The sequence below is a fragment of the Pan paniscus genome, chromosome 5 (assembly GCF_029289425.2).
Source record: "Pan paniscus chromosome 5, NHGRI_mPanPan1-v2.0_pri, whole genome shotgun sequence".
Lineage (NCBI taxonomy): Eukaryota > Metazoa > Chordata > Mammalia > Primates > Hominidae > Pan > Pan paniscus.
Window position 1 is genome coordinate 41,778,677 of NC_073254.2, and position 22,530 is coordinate 41,801,206.

At 41.8% G+C, this 22,530-nt stretch overlaps 4 protein-coding genes across 4 annotated transcripts; 3 read left to right on the forward strand and 1 right to left on the reverse strand.

The window, feature by feature from the left end:
• Positions 1–20: 20 nt before the first annotated feature.
• Positions 21–2,876, forward strand: LOC100982169 (histone H2A type 1). The gene has a single exon (XM_003810939.5). The coding sequence runs from the start codon at positions 159–161 to the stop codon at positions 549–551; it is 393 nt and encodes a 130-aa protein (XP_003810987.1). The 5' UTR covers positions 21–158; the 3' UTR covers positions 552–2,876.
• On the forward strand, positions 1,145–16,953 carry LOC100982497 (histone H2A type 1-H). The gene is made up of 2 exons (XM_055113266.2): positions 1,145–1,223; positions 14,156–16,953. The coding sequence occupies exon 2, from the start codon at positions 14,213–14,215 to the stop codon at positions 14,597–14,599; it is 387 nt and encodes a 128-aa protein (XP_054969241.1). The 5' UTR covers positions 1,145–1,223; positions 14,156–14,212; the 3' UTR covers positions 14,600–16,953.
• LOC100981154 (histone H2B type 1-K) lies at positions 5,366–13,996 on the reverse strand. Its single transcript, XM_003810936.6, has 2 exons — positions 13,493–13,996; positions 5,366–5,757 (listed from the first exon to the last, which is right to left on the reverse strand). Exon 1 carries the CDS (start codon positions 13,880–13,882, stop codon positions 13,502–13,504), a length of 381 nt encoding a protein of 126 aa, XP_003810984.1. The 5' UTR covers positions 13,883–13,996; the 3' UTR covers positions 5,366–5,757; positions 13,493–13,501.
• Positions 5,782–11,514, forward strand: LOC100981824 (histone H4). The gene has a single exon (XM_003810938.7). It carries the CDS (start codon positions 6,385–6,387, stop codon positions 6,694–6,696), a length of 312 nt encoding a protein of 103 aa, XP_003810986.1. The 5' UTR covers positions 5,782–6,384; the 3' UTR covers positions 6,697–11,514.
• Positions 16,954–22,530: the final 5,577 nt, after the last annotated feature.

A 22,530-nucleotide genomic window follows, 5' to 3' on the forward strand; every position in this document is an offset into this window, starting at 1 on the left:
ATCAGGATTCGCAAATCCAGAAGACGCACTACTATTGGTTGAAATTAAACTGCAGCTCTAACCAACAACACGTCTTCTTTTTCGCGCCCAATAGTGTTTATAAAAAGCGCCGCCTTTCCCCTTCACTTTGTGGTTGCTCGTAGTGAGTTGCGGTAGCTATGTCTGGACGTGGCAAGCAGGGAGGCAAAGCCCGCGCTAAGGCCAAGACCCGCTCTTCTAGGGCGGGTCTCCAGTTCCCCGTGGGCCGAGTGCACCGCCTGCTCCGCAAAGGCAACTATGCCGAGCGGGTCGGGGCCGGCGCGCCGGTGTATCTGGCAGCGGTGCTGGAGTACCTGACCGCCGAGATCCTGGAACTGGCGGGCAACGCGGCCCGCGACAACAAGAAGACCCGTATCATCCCGCGTCACCTCCAACTGGCCATCCGCAACGACGAGGAGCTCAACAAGCTGCTGGGCAAAGTCACCATCGCACAGGGCGGTGTCCTGCCCAACATTCAGGCCGTGCTACTGCCCAAAAAGACTGAGAGCCATCACAAGGCGAAGGGCAAGTAACTATCTGGACTAGTTTGTGGCAGCTCAAGTAAAATCGAGTCCAAACCAACGGCTCTTTTCAGGGCCACCCACGTTTTCTCTAAAAGAACTTAACATTTATTCCATGTGAAAGAAAGTGAGACATGGACAAGACTCTAATCATAAGTTACCCATCTTTTTGAAAACAGCGTAGCGAACACCGCAGATTTAAAAGAAAAACTAGAGGGAAGGTGGTCCAGATTCTACCACGCTTAAAAGTTAAGATGTGAACAAATCTCTTAGGCCATTACTTAATTTTAAACTTAGTATGTGTCCACAGAGCACCAGTGGCTTCGTGAATTCTTGAAGCACTTTGGCCCAAAAGAGTTATCGCCCGGGCTAGAATTTAGCAGACAGCTGTTCCACGCGGGCCAGGGCGGCATGAAGAAGTCCCGCCGCTACGTGCCCGGCACAGTGGCCCTGCGCGACGTTCGGCGCTACCAGAACTCCGAGCTGCTGATCAGCAAGCTGCCGCTCCTGCGAGAGCTCGGCGGTGACGCCGCTGCACGAGAGCGAGGCTGCAGAACTTTGTGACACAATAGTCCACCTCCCTGCAAAGGCTCTGTCAGAGACTCACATCTTTCCTGATGGATAGCTGTGAAGCATTCTCTTACCCACCCTACTGCATGTTGCAAAGTATTCCTTTAAAATGAAGTGAGTAAAATACTGGGATGACGTTATCTGGAGCCCAAGAAAGATGGCTCATTTGGAAAGGCCTAATATCCCAAGTTGCTTACCTAGAAGAACTTGACAGGATAGTTAATAATAAACCTTAAAACCCATGAAGAAATCTGAGGTAAAGTGTTAGCACACAGACTGTTAAAACGTCTGCCTCACAGATATGAGGGAAAATATATAGAGGATTATAATATGGTTCAACAAATGTTGATGAGTATTAGAAATGTACATTAGAAATATTAGAAATGTTTATGACTATTAGAAAAGTACAGGGTATTGGGCGTTCCTCACACAAACTGAGGCCTCCTAGCAAGACTGGCAGTTTTCTGTAGAGGAGGGTTATTTACTACGGTAGTGCAAATAACTTTTGGTGTTGTAGCTAAATAAGGAATACTCATGCCAAGACTGCACAATTGTGCCTCCTCCCTCTGTTCACTGAACTCTGATGTAATTTTTTTTTTTTTTTTTTTTGAGACGGAGTCTCGCTCTGTCGCCCAGGCTGGAGTGCAGTGGCGCTATCTCGGCTCACTGCAAGCTCCGCCTCCCGGGTTCACGCCATTCTCCTGCCTCAGCCTCCTGAGTAGCTGGGGCTACAGGCGTCTCCCACCATGCCCGGCTAATTTTTTGTATTTTTAGTAGAGACGGGGTTTCACCGTGTTAGCCAGGATGGTCTTGATGTCCTGACCTCGTGATCCACCGGCCTCAGCCTCCCAAAGTGCTGGGATTACCGGCGTAAGCCACCACGCCCGGCCCACTCTGATGTAATCTTAAGAAGAAGACGTTAACTCATTTTTCTTGTGTATTGTAGACACTTTTGGCTGTCTGGTAACATGGAAAATCTCAGAATGATGTTTTAAGTATATAAAATGCCAAAGTTAAATTACAGTTATCAAAGTATTTTTAAAACTTCATAGTGATAAATGAGACTATATAGTTATATTGTTAATATAGTTAACACATTACATGATTTGGTGAGCCTAATTGCTGTTACTAGAGGAGTAAAAATGTTTCACGATAACTCAGCAATTGTAATGAGAAATGAAACATCTAATGTCTTTTGGGTTACAAAGTAACAGGTACTGAGATTTGTGGCCTAAATTCATAATAAAGTGAAATGTTCAAGTTCAGTCAAGGTTAAGTTTTTAAAAATAGATATTTTACTACCCAAACTCACGGACTTCCCCTTCAACACCCTCCAATTGCTGAATTTTTTCCTTAGGGGCATTGTGACATATAAGTACGGACCTCAGGTTAAAAACTCTTGCTCTAAAATTTGGTCAACCTACCCCATTTCTTTTCAGCTCCTTTTCTCTAGATACCTCCTCTTCCTATCTGGAATTTCTTTAGCACTTAGTCTACTGACATCTCATAACCTTTTACTGTTTCTGTTTCTTGTTCTTAAAATATAACTACTTCCAATCCTAGTATAAATACGATGTTTTGGAACAGAAACAAGTGCTGACAATATCTAGCAAAAATAGGTACTTGAGAGGCCCCCCAAATAGTAAAATATTTGGCTTTTTGATGGATTTTTATACTGTGTAACCCAATAATTTTACTCATTTTTGAACTGCCCTGTCTTTAAAGGTCTTTCAACTTATTTAAATTAATATTTAATAAATTTCACAATTAAATGTACAGTGGTTGGACACAGGATGTACTTTGCAAGTGTAACTGTTACTGGAAAGGGGTCCCAATCCAGACCCCAAGAGAGAGTTCTTGGGTCTTTCTCAAGAAAGAATTCAAGGCAAATCCATAGAGTACAGTGAAAGCAAGTTTATTAGAGAAGTAAAGAAAATTGTTCTTTCGTTCTATTCTAAGGATATTTATAGTTATTTCTTGATTACATGCTAAACAAGGGGTGGATTCTTCATGAGTTTTCCGGGAAAGGGGTGGGCAGTTCCCCAACTGAGAGTTCCTCCCCCTTTTAGACCCTATAGGGTAACTTTCCGACGTTGCCATGGCATCTGTAAATGGTCATGGCACTGGTAGGAGTGTCTTTTAACATGCTAATGCATTATAAGTAGTGTATAATGAGCAGTGAGGATAACCAGAGGTCAATTTCCTCACCATCTTGATTTTGGTAGGTTTTGGCTGGCTTCTTTACCGCATGCTTTTATTAGCAAGGTCTTTGTGACCTGTACTTTGTGCTGACCTCTTCTGTGACTCATTCTGTGACTACAAATGCCTTAAGCCTCTGGGAATGCAGCCCAGTAGGCCTCAGCCTTATTTTACCCAGCCCCTATTCAAGATGGAGTTTCTCTGGTTTAAACGCCTCTGACAAAGTTTGCTGCCAGATTTGTTTTGTAATGTGAAAGAATGTGAGAACTCAGAGTTACTCTGTTTGAACTAAGTTTATCTTGATAGTCAGTTATCCTGTTAGAAAACAGACTGATTAGCATAACATTTTTTTAAAATGTTATACTGCGTGTATGTTTACTATTTCAGAACTAAATTTACCGTCAATTTCAGAAACTAAAGAGTCTGACAAACTCAAATATCCTTGTAGGGGAGGCAAAATTTTACCTCTGTCCTCTTAAGAGTTTTTATGGCTGGCCTGATAAACTGACATAAGAGGAGAAAACCATATAAACTTAATATAAATTTTATGTGGCATGGGACATGGGAGCTCTAATAATAGACCCCAAAGAAGTAGCAAAACCTAAATGCTTTTATAGTAGGTTGAATGGAGTAAATTGTGGAAATGTAACTATGTAGGAAGGCTAAAGGAAAACAAGAATTATTTTAAGATCTGCTTGGACAGAATTCTCTTGGTTTCAACTTCCTGTCCTTGATGAAAATGTTCTTTTCCTTTTGGTACAGGGAGGACATCTTCCACATGGGAATTTTAATTCCTGCTTTTAGGGGGTAAAAGGGAATGGTCAAAGTGCCTTTCTTGTACCTACTCTTTTTAAAATTGCCTGTATCTCAGAATAATTCTTATTCCAAAATGGCATATTTTGGGATGGCATGCTCTGCCACCTTTTACCATTCATTGCTATCCTTGTCACTAATTGCTATACGAAAACTCATGAAATCAGATACAGAAAAAGGCTTCTGATTAGTGAGAAGCTCAAGTAGAGAAATATACTTGTTAACTAATGTTGGGGAAATACAATTTTAAAATCTTCTCCCAAAGAAGACAAAGGAAATAATTTTATTATTGAATAAGCATTAAACCAGGGAGAGTTGCTTATCACAGGAAACCTTATGAAGAGGTTGCAAAAGCAGAAAGAAATCTTGCTTATTATGTATGGCTACACTGGATAGGTTTTGCAATTCGAAGTCAGGTGACAGCTAAAGTTCGGCCCATTTTCTCGCTGGAAACTGGGAGACAGACCACTATCTTTTTTAATGATTAACATTTCAAAGGGATGGCTCTCCAGGCATTGAGAAAATATTCTGAGTTATAAGGCCTATTTAGCCATTAAAAGGATTTACATACATTTTAAAAGGACAGAGAAAGACATTTTGAAAGTGATGGGAAAGGAAAGGGAAGTCTTGTTTTCAACAGATAATTAAGCCTCTCATTTTTAATTTGTATTTACCCTTAGATTAACGTATTCAATTAACCTATGCTACCTTACCCTCTCTACAACATATACTGAATTCAGCTACAGCAAGTTACAGCCAGTCATATCAATTTTGTTTTCCAAAGGTGTATGGCAAGTTTTCTTTTATTGCAACATAAATGCAAAAATTTCTAAAGTATTTTAATGAAAAGTTTATCTTCATTTACTTTATGACATTTAAGTGGAATACTTTGAAAATACTTCAAGCACTGCTGTAAGGTACTCATTGAAATAAAGAGTAGCAAGAAAATCACCAAATGGGCCGGGTGCGGTGGCTCATATATTCAGTATATGATAAGTTCCTCAAATCAGTGGGGGAAATAGTTAATGTATTGTGCTGACTAACCAACTGATTAACTTTTTGAAAAGTTATTTCTATATACAAGAAATCAAGTCCTTATTAGTAAAGTTAGATTACTTTAAATGGTTCTACCCAGCATTAGTTAAGGTTGTAGGCATATCAGGAACTGCTACTGGTGCAGGGGCCAAGAGAAAACCTCCCTTTTGGCCTCTGAAAGTTCACTGAAAATCAACTGACAAGATTAATAAGAGAAAAGGCATACAAATTTATTAAGGTACAGGGCTGAGGACCACAGAATATTACCCCAACCCCCCAGTGGTGGGGTACAGAAGCTTATATACTCTTTCTCAGAGGCAAAAGAGGAGATGGGTAATGTAGACAATTCTTTGAGGAACAGTAAATGATTATTAGAGAGAAGGAATGGACCAAGGAGACAGAAATTAACTTGTAAATGATTCTCTTTGGAATCTGAATGAGATCAAGAGGCCAGCTTTATCTTGTGGAAAAGTCCATCTAGGTATGGTTGCATTCTCGTCTTCTTTTCTGCAGTAGATAATGAGGTAACCGAAGGCAATTGTGCTACTTTTGATAAGAAGCTTTCTTGGTCATATCAGGAAATTCCAGAGAAAGTCCCTCCCTGTATTTGGGGAAGAGAAACAAGACAAAGTTAGAGGGACCTTGATTCTTAGACTTGTTTCTGATAACCCTCAATTTTCAAAAGCACCCACCATTACCAAGCTCGATATTTGGGGGAATAATTCTCCACCCCAAACACTAGAAATGAAAATAAGTAGAAAAGAACTTAGCAATATACCTGAACGATCTTTAAATTCTATGAGTCTATCTTGTTCTATTGCTAGGAATTTAGCATATGGAGTATATTTCCATTGTATATTAAGGAGAAAAATGCCACAAAATAGCATAGTTCCACACAAATAATGTTAAAGGAAAACATGCATATATGCAGAGATAATATTCTTTTTGCTTTATGTATCTTCTATAATGTTAACATTTTTGTTATGAGGCAGGAATCATGTTAAATGAAAAAAGGAAAAACAGCCTAGGTCTTGAGGATTAAAAAGGACTGAAGGAGAACAAGAGGGAGTAGAGCACAGCAGGCCTGTTTCCCTTTTAGGTCCCCTCCCCCAATGCAGAGGGACTTCCCGCCAAAGCTCTTCCGGTTTTCAGTCTGGTCCGCAGAGGTTACCCATAAAAGAAAGCTGCCATCACAGGCAGCAGATCTTTGTTCTCTGACCACTTGATAATGTCAGGACGCGGCAAAGGAGGTAAGGGCCTGGGGAAAGGGGGTGCCAAGCGCCACCGCAAGGTGCTGCGCGACAACATCCAGGGTATCACCAAGCCAGCCATTCGGCGCCTTGCTCGCCGCGGCGGCGTGAAGCGCATTTCTGGCCTCATCTATGAGGAGACCCGCGGAGTGCTGAAGGTGTTCCTGGAGAACGTGATCCGGGACGCCGTGACCTACACGGAGCACGCCAAGCGCAAGACGGTCACCGCCATGGACGTGGTCTACGCGCTCAAGCGCCAGGGCCGCACCCTCTATGGCTTCGGCGGCTAAATGGCATTTTGAAGCCCAGTCATTCTCTAAAAAAGGCCCTTTTTAGGGCCCCTAAGCTTTCAACAAAAGAGTTGAAATGACTGCAAACTGGGTCTCTTAATAGGGCCATTGTCAGTGAGTTCTGTCATCCTATTTTACAAGATTAACTCGACGCCGAAAATGGGCTGATGACTACAGGTGACCTTGGGCCGAGATTTTTTCCAAGGCCAGAAGAGCCTCTGCTGGCCAGTAACTTCTGGCGGCTGCCTGGAAATTGCCTGCAGCCGGTTTACCGCTCGGATTAGTTTAGAAAGCCAAGGGGTCTGCGGTCCAAATAGGGGCGGGCTAGATAATTAACTTCCCTCTGGACCTTCAAATACGTCTCAGGAGATAATGAGTTTGATGGGCTCCACTAAATGCTAGAACCTCCAGGAAAACTTCGTGGTGGCTGGTTTAAGAGGACTTGGCGGGCACAGAGCTCTGCATGGGGGGGAGGGGGACAGACCATACTTTTACTACTGTAGAACAGTCGGGCAGTCTTAAGAGTCTTAGTAATAATATTCCTTTATATGTTTGCCTTTTAAATACTGGAATATATCAAGTATACAAAATGCGCTGGTGACCACACCACTTGTTCAAGTGCATCTAAAATCCTTATGTCCCTTTCTCAGTAGCACAGCCCTCCCTTTTTCCTATCTAGAATTAAGTAATATTCTAGGATAAACTGATATTCTAAATTTGTTTACTGTTCCCATGCGTTTTAACTTTAGATGCACATACCCCTAATCTATTTTAATCGTCATGAATTTTTACATTTGCTCTTGAAATATATCCGTGTTGAAATGTGCAGTTCTAGGTTATTTTTACCATTAATCTAGTTTTCTAATGTGTCAGTAAATACTTTATTCATTTCTCTGTCGATTTTTTTTCCTCATTACAAAACAGCACTGTATACAGCTGTGCATTTTCTGGTTACATGGAAGTGGAATTATTTGGTAAATGTGCATATTCAACATGAATAAAAATGAACAATTTGCTTTCCAGGGTAGTATTTTAAATTTATACTCCCATATTCCACCAGCAGTGCTTGAGAGTTATTGTTTATCAGCATTTCCTAATGTCAAATCGGAGTTTTTCTAAATGAGATTTTTGGCTATTTGGAGATTTTCCCACTTTCCTGGGAATGGTCTATTCAGATTCTCTACAGTTTTTATTTTATGAGATTTGATTTGTAAATATTCTTTATATATTTGAGTTTTAACTTTTTGTCAGTATGTGACAAATATATTCTGTCACCTTGTGGGTTTGTTTTTAACTGTTCGTGATATCTTTGGATGTGCAAAATTTTAATAATGTTGGATTTATATTTTTTATAGTTTTTGAATGCTGCCTTTTCATAAAGGAGTTATCTTACTTCCACTTTCCCCAGGAGCTGCAGGCATCAATCTGGGGGGAAAAAAACAAAAACCAAAAACATTTAGGCGGCTTATGTCCTGATTTGGCTTGAATTGGATAGTAAGGCTTTTCTGAAATCGCTGTAAGAGTAGCATTAAGAGCAAGCTAAGGGAAGACCTGATAAAAGATTGATCTTACTTTCTAAATAAGCAATGATTAACAATACCTAAAATTTTCAAAGTATTACAAAAGGGACAAAAGAAAGGGTGAAAGAGGAAAGTAATGCCTAAGATACACTGAAAGTTTGTTGAAAATTGTGTTAAGTGCTTTTACATGGATTATCTCGTATCTCATATTCTTGTGAGATAGATTTTATTACTCTTATTTTAAAATGGCAAAAGAGGCCAAATCAAATAACCAATTCACAAATGTTAGATTTTATGACCCAAACTTGTTTTTCTTTAATTTTTATTATTCCAGGAGCATAGATTCAAATTGCCCCGAACATACACTCACTCAAACCTGTAATATTCTTAATCACACTCTCTTAGTAGATAGATAAGCCATCACAGAGAGTAGTAGTGGTGCTAGTTCTATAATAAAGAATTTGGGGAAATGTGTCAGGACAGATACAAAACCTGCTTGTCACTTAATCCCAATTGGAATGAATTATTTTCATGTGTCAGTTTGTGGGCCTGAGAAAGTCATTTTTATTTTGTGTCTATATAGTTATGTTATTGTTAAATCTGCAGCAATGTAACACGTCCTTCCCTGTCATTTTTCATGTTCCAAGCCCAATGGATTAAACACTCCCTTAGGAAAAACCGTAGTAGGTGGTGATGCCAGAAGGAACTGTAATCCTTTGCATAGTGCCCTAGTGGGTTTTAGGTCAAGTTCTGCTCATTGAGTGTCTTATGGTATAGCACTAGCCATGCATGGAGTTTGAGCACTTACAATGTGGCATGTGACTGAGGAAGTGTTTAATTATATCTTAATTAGTTTACTTTTAAAAACTGGTGCTGGATTCAATTAGATAACATTCAAGTATACCTGGAACACCTTAGGGACATGAATCAGAATCATCTTATTCTAATTACAGATCAAGAATTCCCCACGAAAATTTATTTTGATATACCATAAAAGTGTAAAATACACACCAGATTTTGAAGATTTGAAATGAAAAAAGAATGCAAGATATTTAATACATTCTGTATTGACTATATGCTGAAACTGTATTTTTGATATATTCTGTCAAATAGGATACACTATTAAAATTAACTTTTTTAACTTTTTTTTTGGAGACGAACTCTCGCTTTCGTCCCCCAGGCTGGAGTACAATGGTGTGATCTCGGCTCACTGCAACCTCTGCCTCCCGGGTTCAAGCGATTCTCCTGCCTCCGCCTCCCAAGTAGCTGGGATTACAGGTGCGTACTACCACGCCAGGCTAATTTTTTGTATTTTAAGTAGAGACAGGGTTTCACCATGTTGGCCATGCTGGTCTTGAACCTGACCTCAGGTGATCCGCCTGCCTCGGCCTCCCAAAGTGCCGGGATTACAGGCTTGAGCCACTGTGCCCAGACAATTTTTTTTTAACTTTTAAAAATGGTTACTGGAAAGATAAGTACATGTATGACGTATTACATTCCCCCCCTCTTTTTTTTTTTTTTTTTTTTTTTTGAGACAGTCTCGCTCTGTCGCCCAGGTTCGAGTGCAGTGGCACAATTTTGGCTCACTGCAACCTCAGCCTCCCGGGTTCAAGCCATTCTCCTGCCTCAGCCTCCCAAGCAGCTGGGACTACACTCATGTGAAACCATGCCCAACTAATTTTTGTATTTTTAGCAGAGACGGGGTTTCACCATACTGGCCAGGCTGGTCTCAAACTCCTGATCTTGTGATCCACCCACCTCGGCCTCCCAAAGTGCTGGGATTACAGGCATGAGCCATCGCACGTGGCCACATTATATTTCTATTTGAGTAGTGTCTTAAGAGTAACAAACTGGCTTTCAGACACATATAATAAAGACAAAAAAATCCTAGTTCAAGAAAGAATGAGAAAGTAGGAGAAAGCAAATGAAGAACAAATTTCCCAGGCCCAGTGCGGTGGCTCACTGGCCCGGTTCGCGCCAGCACTTTGGGAGGCCAAGGCAGGTGGATCACCTTAAGTCAGGAGTTCAAGACCAGCCTGGCCAACATGGTGAAATCCCATCTCTACTAAAAATATAAAAACTAGCCAGGCATGGTGGTGGGCACCTGTAATCCCAGCTACTCAGGAGGCTGAGGCAGGATAATTGCTTGAACACAGGAGACAGAGGTTGCAGTGAGCCGACACAGTGCCACTGCACTCCAGCCTTGGCGACAGAGTAAGACTCTGTCTCAAAAAAAAGAAAAAAATTTCCTTTCCTTCACTTATATTCCTGAAGATAGAGATAAGGTCTTCTCCCAACTGTACTTATACCTCAGGTAATATCAAGAAAGTAGTGACATGATATATTACACTTCATAGGCATTGAGTTGTGAGATTTGCTCCTTTGTATTAAGCACTTGAAGAATTACTAAGTTTTTCCAGCTCATCTAGGGTAGAAAGCCATGCCATTTTCTTAGGTCCACTGACCTCTTTACTTCCAACTTCTAGACTTAAAGATACTAGATAACAGCAGAGACCAAACATATGATTGCCAAGTCCCTAACCACAGTTAAATAAACCTCCACTTTTCAATCCCAGAGCTACTCTCAATTTCCCAAAGGATGGGAGAATCTGAAGCAGGCAATTATTCTGTGCAAGCGTTCTTCAGCAGGCTGTAACAATTGCTAGATTGAATTGCTGTGGTCCAGAATCACACAGCAATTATTGCAAAGCGCTGAACTACTCTTTAAAAAAAAAAAAAAAAAAAAAAATATTTATGAGACAGGAGACAATTTAGCACATTCAACTTTTTAACAATTTAAAAGAGATTATGAAATATACAAATAAATAAGTTAAAAGAGCCCTATTTTTGCTCCAAATTAAGTCAAATTAATACACGTGGCTAATGAGAAAATAGATGACAAAGAGATATATGGTATAATGGAAACAAACAAGAGCATAATGGAATCTTGTTCTGAGTCTAATGATCTGAGCAAAGTAAGCTTTGCATCCATTTAGCTATTTGTAAAATAACAGTGATCTGAACTTTTTGATTCCTTCAAGCTGTTAAATTCTGTGCTATCAGCCGGGCGTGGTGGCTCACACCTGTAATCCTAGCACTTTAGGAGGCCGAGGCAGGTGGATCGCCCGAGGTGGGGAGTTCCAGACCAGCCTGGCCAACATGTTGAAACCCCATCTCTACTAAAAATACAAAAATTAGCTGGGCATGGTGGCAGGCACTTGTAATATCAGTCATTCGGGAAACTGAGGCAAGATAATCGCTTGAACCTGGGAGGCGGAGGTTGCAGTGAGCCAAGATCTTGCCATTGCACTCCAGCCTGGGCAACAGAGTGAGACTCTGTCTCGGGGTGGGTGGGTGGGTGGGGGGGGGAAATCTGTGCTATCAAGAGAAATAAAATGAGATCATTTTGAAGGGAGAAAAGGGGTGAGGGTGAAAGCAGGAGAAAGTTATGGCCACTTCCACCCAGTATTTCTATTAAAATACAAATGCACTTACAGAATTTTGTAAAAAGAGCAAAAAAGACTGAAAGTAAATTGTATAAAATCAAGATGATATGTCCATTTGCAAAAATAGTTTATAAGTCTAAAGGTAATAACAGCAGATAGCTCCAGAGTAAAAATTTTAGTCTATAAAGAGTAGTCAGGTATACCTGAAGGTAGAATTCATTGGCATAGTGTATTTTAGTTTATTTTTTAATTTTATTTGCGACGGAGTTTTGCTCTGTTGCCCAGGCTGGAGTGCAGTGAGGTGATCTAGGCTCACTGCAACCTTTGCCTCCTGGCTTCCAGCAATTCTGCCTCAGCCTCCCGAGTAGCTGGGACTACGGGCACATGCCACCACGCCCCCCCTAATTTTTGTACTGTTAGTAGAGACGGGGTTTCACACTATGTTAGCCATGCTGGTTTTGAATTCTTGACTTCAAGTGATCTGTCCTCCTATATAGGTATAGATATAGATCAGTGCCTCCTATATAGGTAAACAATAAATATAATTATTTGTTGATACATTTCTTAGAATATTAATGTAACCCCCAAATTACTGGTAGGATAAATAAGACTTGGATCAACAGTGAACATATGCTTTGCATGTATGAAGTTTTCCAATATGACCAAGGGCGGGCAATATCCCCAAAGACTAGAACAATGCGTGGCCAAATATGTTAAATATATACACACACACACACACACACACACACACACACACACAATTCCCCTGTGAAACTGGCCTACATTTCTAAATCACAAATTTAGCCAGGTAACAACCTAGCTTAAAATTCGCGGACCCTTTCTTTCACTTGGTTCTTCCAAAAAAGTTTCACAGTGCTCATCACCGGCATAGTCATTCTAGCCTCTAATCACACAATAAAACCCACCACCTATTTCTAACCCACCACCTAACACTTAGCTCAAACCCTGTGCTGCTGGGGAAGTTCCCTTCTCCACTACTCCAACTTCTTGCTTCGGGGCGGACTGTCTCTAGTCTCAGTCTGTTGTCTCCCCTCTGAATCTACTTGCTTTTCATTTTCCTTTTCTATAAGCTTTCTTGTCAAAAGGAAAAATTACTGATTGGACCAATTGACGCTGAACATGCCTTAAAAACTAGTAAACTATTCCAAAAATCTCCGTGATTATCTCATGTTCCGTTTCTTCACTCATGAGAAAAGCTGTGCTCCTCCCCTTACCCTTGCAGACTATCCTGCCTGGTGGTCTGGCATCTTCCCGATGTCCCGTGGGCTGCAGAGATGGAATCGGGGGGTGAGGGGGAAGCAAAGCAAGGCAGAGCTGGGTACAGCCTAGAAGGGGTTAAATAAGGTAACTGCTCGAGCGAAAGCCATACGTACTGGAACGCCATCAGGAACCAAATTTACTAATATATAAACTCACGTTAGAACGTCTTTACATGGTGGAAAGTACACGTGACACAATAGGCTTTCAACAAGTTCTAACAGGAAGTCACAGCACTCGATACAACGGAAGTATCCATTTTCGCGCCAAGAGCCAGGAAGCACTTTCTGTTAACACAAGTTTCCTGCACATACCCAATTTTTTAGGCGCCATATTTCTCACTCAGTACTAACAAAGTGTATGTGGCTTCTCCTTAGCCAGACTCGATTACAAGCACTGCACGCATTACTCAGTGTGATAAGATCATAATAATCCCTTTAAAAAGATCGCCCGAATTTAAGCCTGGATTAGGAACACGTGTTTACAGCTCTAATATCGACAATTTAAGTGGCTCTTAAAAGAGCCTTTGGGGTTGGGCTTTAAGACGCTTACTTGGCAAGTTTACTTAGCGCTGGTGTACTTGGTGACGGCCTTGGTGCCCTCGGACACGGCGTGCTTGGCCAACTCCCCGGGCAGCAGCAGGCGCACGGCCGTCTGGATCTCCCTGGAGGTGATGGTCGAGCGCTTGTTGTAATGCGCCAGGCGGGAAGCCTCACCCGCGATGCGTTCGAAGATGTCGTTGACGAAGGAGTTCATGATTCCCATGGCCTTAGAGGAGATGCCGGTGTCGGGGTGGACCTGCTTCAGCACCTTGTACACGTATACGGAGTAGCTCTCCTTGCGGCTGCGCTTGCGCTTCTTGCCGTCCTTCTTCTGCGCCTTAGTCACGGCTTTCTTCGAGCCCTTCTTGGGCGCGGGAGCGGACTTCGCTGGCTCCGGCATGTTGAAGGCGAACTACGAGCCTGAGACGAGAAGCAGATCGAGAAAAAGGGAAGTAATGGGAGCAAGGTACCAGGAGTCGTTTTTATATAGGACCTCTCATGCAAATAAGGTGAAGAGTTAAAGTCCTGTATCTGATTGGTGGTTATTAGGGTGACGTCAGAGGTTAGTTATACCCAATCAACCCAATCTGCAAATCCAAAAGACGTACTTCCATTGGTTAAAACTAAGCTGCCACCCTAACCAATGACATATCTTCTTTTTCGCGCCCAATAGTGTTTATAAAAGGCGCTGCCTTTTCTCGTTGGCTACTTTCAGTAAGTTGTGACCAGTATGTCTGGACGTGGCAAGCAAGGCGGTAAAGCTCGCGCCAAGGCCAAGACCCGCTCTTCTCGGGCGGGGCTTCAGTTCCCCGTGGGCCGAGTGCACCGCCTGCTCCGCAAGGGTAATTATGCCGAGCGGGTTGGAGCCGGCGCGCCAGTGTACCTGGCTGCGGTGCTGGAGTACCTGACCGCTGAGATCCTGGAGCTGGCTGGCAACGCGGCCCGCGACAACAAGAAGACCCGTATCATCCCGCGTCACCTCCAACTGGCCATCCGCAACGACGAGGAGCTCAACAAGCTGCTGGGCAAAGTCACCATCGCGCAGGGTGGTGTCTTGCCCAATATCCAGGCCGTGCTGCTTCCTAAGAAGACTGAGAGCCACCATAAGGCCAAATAAGGAGCGAGGTTGTGAGGACTGGAAAACAAAGGCTCTTTTCAGAGCCATTCTACACTCTTAGAGAAAGCTGGACACAGTCATGTTTGTTTCACTTCATGTTTGCTTCGCTAGATAACATTGTAAAGCGCTTCTTTGGCGGTTGGGCTGGAGCAACTCTTTACAATGTTTCTAAATTAACCCACTGGAAGGCAATGAAGACCCACAAGTTGTTGTAGGATACTCCGGAGAAGCTTATTCAGCAGGGGTAATAAGTGAAATCAAACGTACAAATCCCTGAAACCTATTTACTAATTCCAGTGGGTTTTTTTTTTTTTTTTTTTTTTTTTTTTTGAGATGGAGTCTCCAACAGGCTGGAGTGCAGTGGCGCGGCGCGATCTCGGCTCACTGCAACCTCCACCTCCCAGGTTCAAGCGATTCTCCTGTCTCGGCCTCCCGAATAGCTGGGATTACAGGCACACACCACCACGACCGGCTAGTTTTTTGTATTTTTAGTAGAGACGGGGGTTCCACCATGGTGGCCAGGCTGGTCTCGAACTCCTGACCTCAGGTGATCCGCCCGCCTCGGCCTCCCAAAGTGCTGGGATTACAGGCGTGAGCCACAGCGCCCGGCCTCCAGTGTAATAATTCTATTACATTAATAGTGTTGTCAAACAGCCATAAAAATGGGATATACTTGCCATTCTTTAAAGGCAAATTTTGCAATTCTAAGTATTCTTGAAAAGCAAGAAAGGGCAGCCTGATTCTTAAGTGGTCTAACTCTTTAAGAGTAACTTTACCCAGGTGATGAAAGTCTAGTGACTCATTTGCATTAGAATTTGATTCCGATGGAAGGAGAATATGGGATGCAGAATTTCCTGAATCCCATACTTGTAAATCCTTAGTCCCATTTCTTTGGAGCAGGTGTATTAATGCACTCTTGTAGTAGCTTAGGATACAACATAGCTTTTTCTGTCTAGCCAATTTGTATTATCAAATTTATTAGATCGGGATTGCTATTGCTTTTGATTGCTTGTCCACATTAATTTACCTACCCTAGGAAGCCCTATGAGTTTCCTTTCTCCGCCCCACCCCCTCTTGATATTACTTGGCCTGCTTTTACTTCATAGCCTCAAGGCTTTCTGGCTATTCCCACAAAATGCCAAACACATTTTCTGTCTTAAGGCCTTTGCACTTTAAATTCCCTCTTCCCCTGATAACTACCTCTCTCACTTTTTTTCAATCTATGTAGGTCTCTGATCAAGTAACACCTATAAAGAGGTCATCTTTGTTTATCTCCTCTCTAAAATGGAGGGCCCCATTATGCTCTCTATGCCTATGGGGATAGGATATATATTAATTGAAATATTACATGTATACATCTTTATTTTTTCTCTACGGAATTCAAGCCACTTAAAAAAGACACCAAAAAATAGTATTAACTTTATGTATTTCACAAAGATTGAAGAGGACATAGTTTGTAATTCAATACACATAGATTTGTTTGCTACTCCCAGTCTTTGCATGCAGAAGCCCAATTGAAAAAGAAATGCAAGAGATGCAGAACGAGAAATTATAATGTAGTGACATATGAGTTCTCGATAAACAGATGCTAAGATGGAGTTTGGGATGCAAAATGTTTATTAGGGCTCAATATCTGTGAAGGGGTGAAGGAAATAGGATTGGGCAAAGGAAAATGTCAAACTATGATACAGGCCAGACAAATGCTCAGCCAACCCAGTGGAGAGCTCTGGAGCCAGTATGCCTGTCAAGTTGCCCCCACATTGGGCCAAAGGGGCTCTAGACCACCCTTTTTAACTCCTTTGTGGGTCACTGAATGAGGACTGCCCTGGGGAAGGATGCAGCCTTGAGTGGGGAGGAGCTCTGCAGCTGAGGCAAACACTGAGGAAGCTAACAGCTGGTGTCTATCTGCTAACTGTGCTCTCTGCAGTTGGGCTGCAAGCCCTTCCTTGGAGGATCTGGGCAGTGTATTTCCATGTCTATGACATATATTAACATGAATATAAATATCAATGTTAAGTAAGGTCTATGATAGTATCTGTGAGACTGACTTTAGCATGCATAAGTGCATAGCTGGTATTGCTCTTTGACTTTTTTTCGTTTTCTTTTTTGAGATGAAGTTTTGCTCTTCTTGCCCAGGCTGGAGTGCAATGGCCTGATCTCGGCTCACTGCAACCTCCACCTCCCAGATTCAAGCGATTCTCCTGCTTCAGCCTCCTGAGTAGCTGGGATTACTGGTGTGTGCCACCACTCCCGGCTAATTTTGTAATTTTAGTAGAGTCAGGGTTTCACCATGTTGGTCAGGCTGGTCTCGAACTCCTGACCTCAGGTGATCTGCCTGCCTTGGCCTCCCAAAGTGCCAGGATTACAGGCATGAGCCTGTAATTACTTTCATCAGGGAATTTAAAGGCCGGGGAGGGGAGGGTCTTTTCTTTTTAGAGAAATAAGAAAATGTACAGACATTCTAAAAATCTTTATTAGTTTGATATACTCCTGTAAGAGCTTTAAATGCCTCAATCATTGCACATGGAAGGTGATAGAAAACAATTATAAAAGAAATGGGAGATTCTTCCACTAACTTTTCCTACCCCAGATTCAGCAAATCTCTTTACTTTTCCTGTACTGAGAAATAATCCAGCTTTGCCCCATACTGAAGAAACTTCAGAATGAATATTTGAGGCTCAAAAGAGAGGAGAGGAAACCTTTAAAAAAAACCATGGAATGAGTTTCTGTAGTATGGTGGTTATGACGTTAGTCTCACACGTGAAAGGTCCCTGGTTCGAAACCAGGTGGAAACACATTTTAGGCTGGGTGCGGTGGTTCATGCCTGTAATCCCAACACAAAAACTTAGCCGGGCGTGGTGGCAGCTGCCTATAGTCCCAGCTACTTGGGAGGCTGAGGCAGGAGAATTGCTTGAGCCCGGAAGGCGGAGGTTGCAGTGAGCCGAGATTGTGCCACTGTACTCCAGCCTGGGTGACAGAGTGAGACTCCAGCTCAAAAAAAAAAAAAAAAAAAAAAAACACCTAGAAGAGATATTTGGTGCCGACCATTTATGGGCTACATATGCAATATGAATGTGCTTATTTATTTCTCACAACCTTTTGAGGTGGGTATTGTTTGGACTCTAATTTGGAAAAGAAAGTGTGGTGTTACTTATCCAATCAGATTCTCAATTAGTAGGAGAAAAAGCTATCAGAATGTTATCTACTCAACATGGAACACACACATAACTGCCTTCTCTTAACTATCTGGTCTCATGTGCTTTAGTCTAAGGTATATAGAAACTTGGGTAAGAATTGTTAAAGGGAGATGTTGAAAGGTTCTACCAGAAGAGTATCATGATCATATCTGAATTAATAGATACCAAATGAGAAAGAATAAAACTAGACTTAATTATTCAAACAGTGTTTACAATAGTTTAAAGTGAATAGCTAAAGATTCCTGAAAATGGGAATCACACTTAAAATATATACTTTAAAAAAATATATTTTTAAAACACACACAATTTTTAAAATGCATACATACATGCTTTTCCTCAGTTCCGCCCTTCCCCCTCATCTTCATACCTATTACAGATGGAGTCGTTGTCATGCATTCCTTGTAAGGAATAATTCTGATAAAATCAAAATAGTAAAGTCACATCTAAAAATATGTGAAGGTTTATACCCCAGAGGAGCTGCATGATTTAAATAATTAACAATGACAAAATATGGGAAATATATGTGATTATGGATAATGAAGGGTGCTTAACTAAAGACGGAATAATATAATTTTATATCAGGCTAACTATTGACATGGCTTCACTTACCTGGGAAGCTAGATTCTGTGTGTAATAGTAAACACCTGGGAGGAATAGTGATTGTTTACAAGGCTGACTGGTATCTGGACTCAGAACTGGCCATCAGTAAATCAACTTGAGATCCCAAATATGCCTTGGAATCACACAAAGGAAAACACCAAAAAAAAAAAAAAAAAAAAGGAGGTAAAATTGCTGGTGTACGTTGATATTGCTTGACTTATTAAAAGCTAACTTTATTCACAGCAGAATTGCTAAACTTTTTTCTATTCACAGCAAAATTGCCATTTTTGAAGAAACCAGTGCGTTTTCTAATTTACTTGAAGCTGTAAGATTTAATAAAATCAACGGACTGGAATTAGAAAGTGTATTCAGGGATTGGTCTGTCTGATTCTATCTGGTACTCCTGTAGCTTTGCACTTGCGATTTCCCAGGCCCAGAGTGTTTGTCCTACCAGCCTCTCTTTGGGTAACTCCTATTCATTCTTCAATTTTCATAATATGGCACCTCCTCAATGAGGTATTCTCTTATTCTTAGTTCTCGTTATGCCTTCTGGGTTTACCAGATCAAGTTCTTTTTTTTTTTTTTTTTTGAGACAGAGTCTTGCTCGGTAGTCCAGGCTGGAGTGCAGTGGCGCGATCTTGGCTCACTGCAACCTCCGCCTCCTGGGTTCAAGTGATTCTCCTACCTCAGACTCCCAAGTAGCTGGGATTACAGGCGCGTGCCACCACTCCCTGCTAAGTTTTTTGTATTTTTTGTACAGATGGGGTTTCACTGTGTTAGCCAGGACAGTCTCAATCTCCTGACCTCGTGATCTGCCAGCCTCAGCCTTCCAAAGTGCAGGGATTAGAGGCGTGATCTTCCGCGCCCAGCCCAGATCAGGTTCTTAAACTCCACATCATCACCGCTTCTCAGCCTTTTGGCTAAGACCAAGTGTTTTCAGCCTTTTGGCTAAGATCATCTGTTCTTATGGGTTTAAACTCCATGTCAATGACTATATTTTGAAAGTAAATATCTTATTTGTATTTTCATTTAATATCTGTAAACACAGCAGCATATAAGCTAAAAGAGGTCAATATGTCAGCCAGTGTCCCATCAGGAGAGATTAGGCCTTCAAATTGGGTACTTTGGGCCTGATGCAGTGACTCATGCCTGTAACCCCAACACTTTGGGAGGCCGAGGCGGGCAGATCACTTGAGGTCCAGAGTTCGAGGCCAGCCTGGCCAACATGGTGAAACCCCGTCTCTACTAAAAATACAAAAAAATTAGCCAGGCGTGGTGGTGGGCACCTGTAATCCCAGCTACTCAGGAGACTGAGGCAGGACCTTGAACCCAGGAGGCGGAGGTTGCAATGAGCTGAGATTGCACCACTGCACTCCAGCCTGGGTGACAGAGCAAGACTCCGTCTCAAAAAACAAACAAACAACAACAACAACAACAACCAATTGGGTGCTTTGAAGATTGAAAAAGAAGTGAGCAAGGTGTTAGGAAGCCACAAGAGATAGTGCAGTATTTTGAAGCTAATACCATATATAAGTAATTACCACACCTAGGCCCAAAGGGGCAATGAGAGGAAAGGAAATCTGGAAACAGAAAGAACTCCTTCCTCTCTCTGACATATTTTCACTTTTCATCAGCCAAATTTGACCAGCAGCCAAAGGACAAGGATCAAATTCATGTATAGATCAGCCTCCTAGGGACACAGGATGAAAGAAGGGGACAGTGGGCCGGGCACGGTGGCTCACGCCTGTAATCCCAGCACTTTGGGAGGCCGAGGTGGGCATATCACAAGGTCAGGAGATCAAGACCATCCTGGCCAACATGGTGAAACCCCGTCTCTACTAAAAATACAAAAATTAGCTGGGCATGGTGGTGGGCGCCTGTAATCCCAGCTACTTGGGAGGCTGAGGCAGAAGAATCGCTTGAACCTGGGAGGCAGAGGTTGTAGTGAGCCAAGATTGCACCACTGCACTCCAGCCTGGGTGACAGAGCGAGACTCTGTCTCAGAGAAAAAAAAAAAAAAAAAAAAAAAGAAGAGGACAGTGAATCTAGGCTGGCAAAAGTAAATATCTAGCACAGTCCATCCCTTTTGCCCTTTGGCATGTACTATCCTTTTCTCAAGTGAAAAGTCTGCATTGCATTCCAACATGGAATTTGTGAAATCACAGCCAGCTCATGGGGGTCATGCCAGTTTGTTCATAATCCTACTTTAAAACTAAAGTGTTAGTCGTCACCTTCCTAGAATGTACTGGGGTAAAAAGTGAGAAGTACTTAGTTAACATAATACAAAGCTGTTATGAACCTTGCTTCTGTAGCTGATCATAAGGCTTAGGTTAGTAATCACAGCTTCCTTCTAAAATTCATTTCTTAGGCCAGGTGTGGTGGCTCATGCCTGTAATCCCAGCACTTTGGGAGGCTAAGGGGAGAAGCTCACTTGAGCCCAGGAGTTTAACATGAGACTGGGCAAAATGGCGAGATTCTGACTCTACAGAAAATACAAAAAATTAGCCAGGCATAGTGGTGTATGCCTGTACTCCCAACTATTGGGGAGGCTGAGGTAGGAGAATCACCTGAGCCCGGGAGGTTGAGACTGCAGTGAGCCATGATCATGCCACTACACCCCAGCCTGGGCACCAGCCTGGGCAATGAAATGAGACCCTATCTCAAAAATAAATGAATAAATAAAAATAAAATTCATTTCTTGTTATCCTGACTTCTGTCAGCATGTTGGCTGAATTCTTTACATGGTAGTATAAAATATGCCTTTATTCCTGTGGGATCTGTGTCCTTGTGATCTTTTCTTTATCTCATTGTCACAATTTTTAATTGACCATGGCTTGTGGGAAAAAAACATTTAGAGACTTCTCTGGATTAGTAATGTTTGTTTGTTTGTTTGTTTTTTGTTTTCTTTAACCTCCACTGTACAGCAGACACCAAACTACCTCCTAGAAACTGGGAGCAATCACTCCAAGTAGAGGGACACTTTTCCCTGCATATTGGTTCAGTGGCATGAAAAGACTAAAATGGCCAGAAGCAGTTTTCAGGTTTCAATTGATTTGAAAGGTGACAATGCTCTCTAGTGGAAATATTTATCCACTGGGCACAAAGACACCCATTCCCTCAGAGCTCAATCAAGGTCACAGGGATAGGATACAAAATTGTCTGAATGGATCACTGAGGAATAATGAGAAGTGCCACTCACACCTCTACTTCTTGAGTCCCAGACATGTGCATTCTAGATATGGAGAGATGGCTCTACATATTGGCCACTGTTTTAATACTTATTAATACTATCACATTGGCAATTAACTATCAACATAAGAATTTTGGGGAACACATTCAGACCACAGCAGTTTCTAAGAGGAGGTAGAAATCCAATGTATCAAATAGTGTTGAGAAATCATATAAGTTGAGGACTAACATAGCCATTTCAACTAGTGAAATGTAAAAGATCAGTTTAAGTGGAGTGTTGAAGAAGAAAGCAAGATGAAGGAGTGTAATAAAGAAATGAGATGAAAGAAGATTTGGGTTTGATGACACTTCAAGGAAATATGGCTATAAACTGAAAGACAGTACTATCAATAGCTGAAAGGAAAAGTGAAAGCAAGAGAACATTTCTTTCAGATGAAAGAAATAAAAGCAGCTTTGAATGCTGATGCGAAAGATCCTATAGAGATCAAATAGAATTTTTTTTAATAATACAGGAGAAAGAGGAAAATATTGCTGGAACTATGCCCTTGAAAGAAAGAGGGTTTTTAATTATTTCTTACAGAAAATTTAGAAATTCAGAAGTAGAAGAGTGCATGGCATTGGTAAAGGTAGAACTGGTAGGTTCAACTGTGCCAGCCTGTCTCTTATTCTTCCCAGAATCACTGTAGTGAATGTGTCAGATGAAATCTTCAAAATGGCCTTCCAAAATAAGCACAAGGAAAGAGGCCTTTTTCTAGGCCTATGACATCAAAGATACAGCTTTTCTCTCTTTTTATGGAGAAGCACATGCAGATCAACCCAATTTCCAAAAACATCCCAGCAGAAAATGCTGAAAAGCACTTTCATTCACAGCAGCTTTCTAAATGGGGTTGGGGAAGGCCCTAAGCAAAGGAAAAGGAAAGATCTAACTCAAAGAGACTTGAGACA

Coding starts and splice junctions, on each gene's coding strand:
- LOC100982169 (XM_003810939.5), top strand. CDS start 159: ATGTCTGGACGTGGCAAGCAGGGAGGCAAAGCCCGCGCTAAGGCCAAG.
- LOC100981824 (XM_003810938.7), top strand. CDS start 6,385: ATGTCAGGACGCGGCAAAGGAGGTAAGGGCCTGGGGAAAGGGGGTGCC.
- LOC100981154 (XM_003810936.6), bottom strand. CDS start 13,882: ATGCCGGAGCCAGCGAAGTCCGCTCCCGCGCCCAAGAAGGGCTCGAAG.
- LOC100982497 (XM_055113266.2), top strand. CDS start 14,213: ATGTCTGGACGTGGCAAGCAAGGCGGTAAAGCTCGCGCCAAGGCCAAG.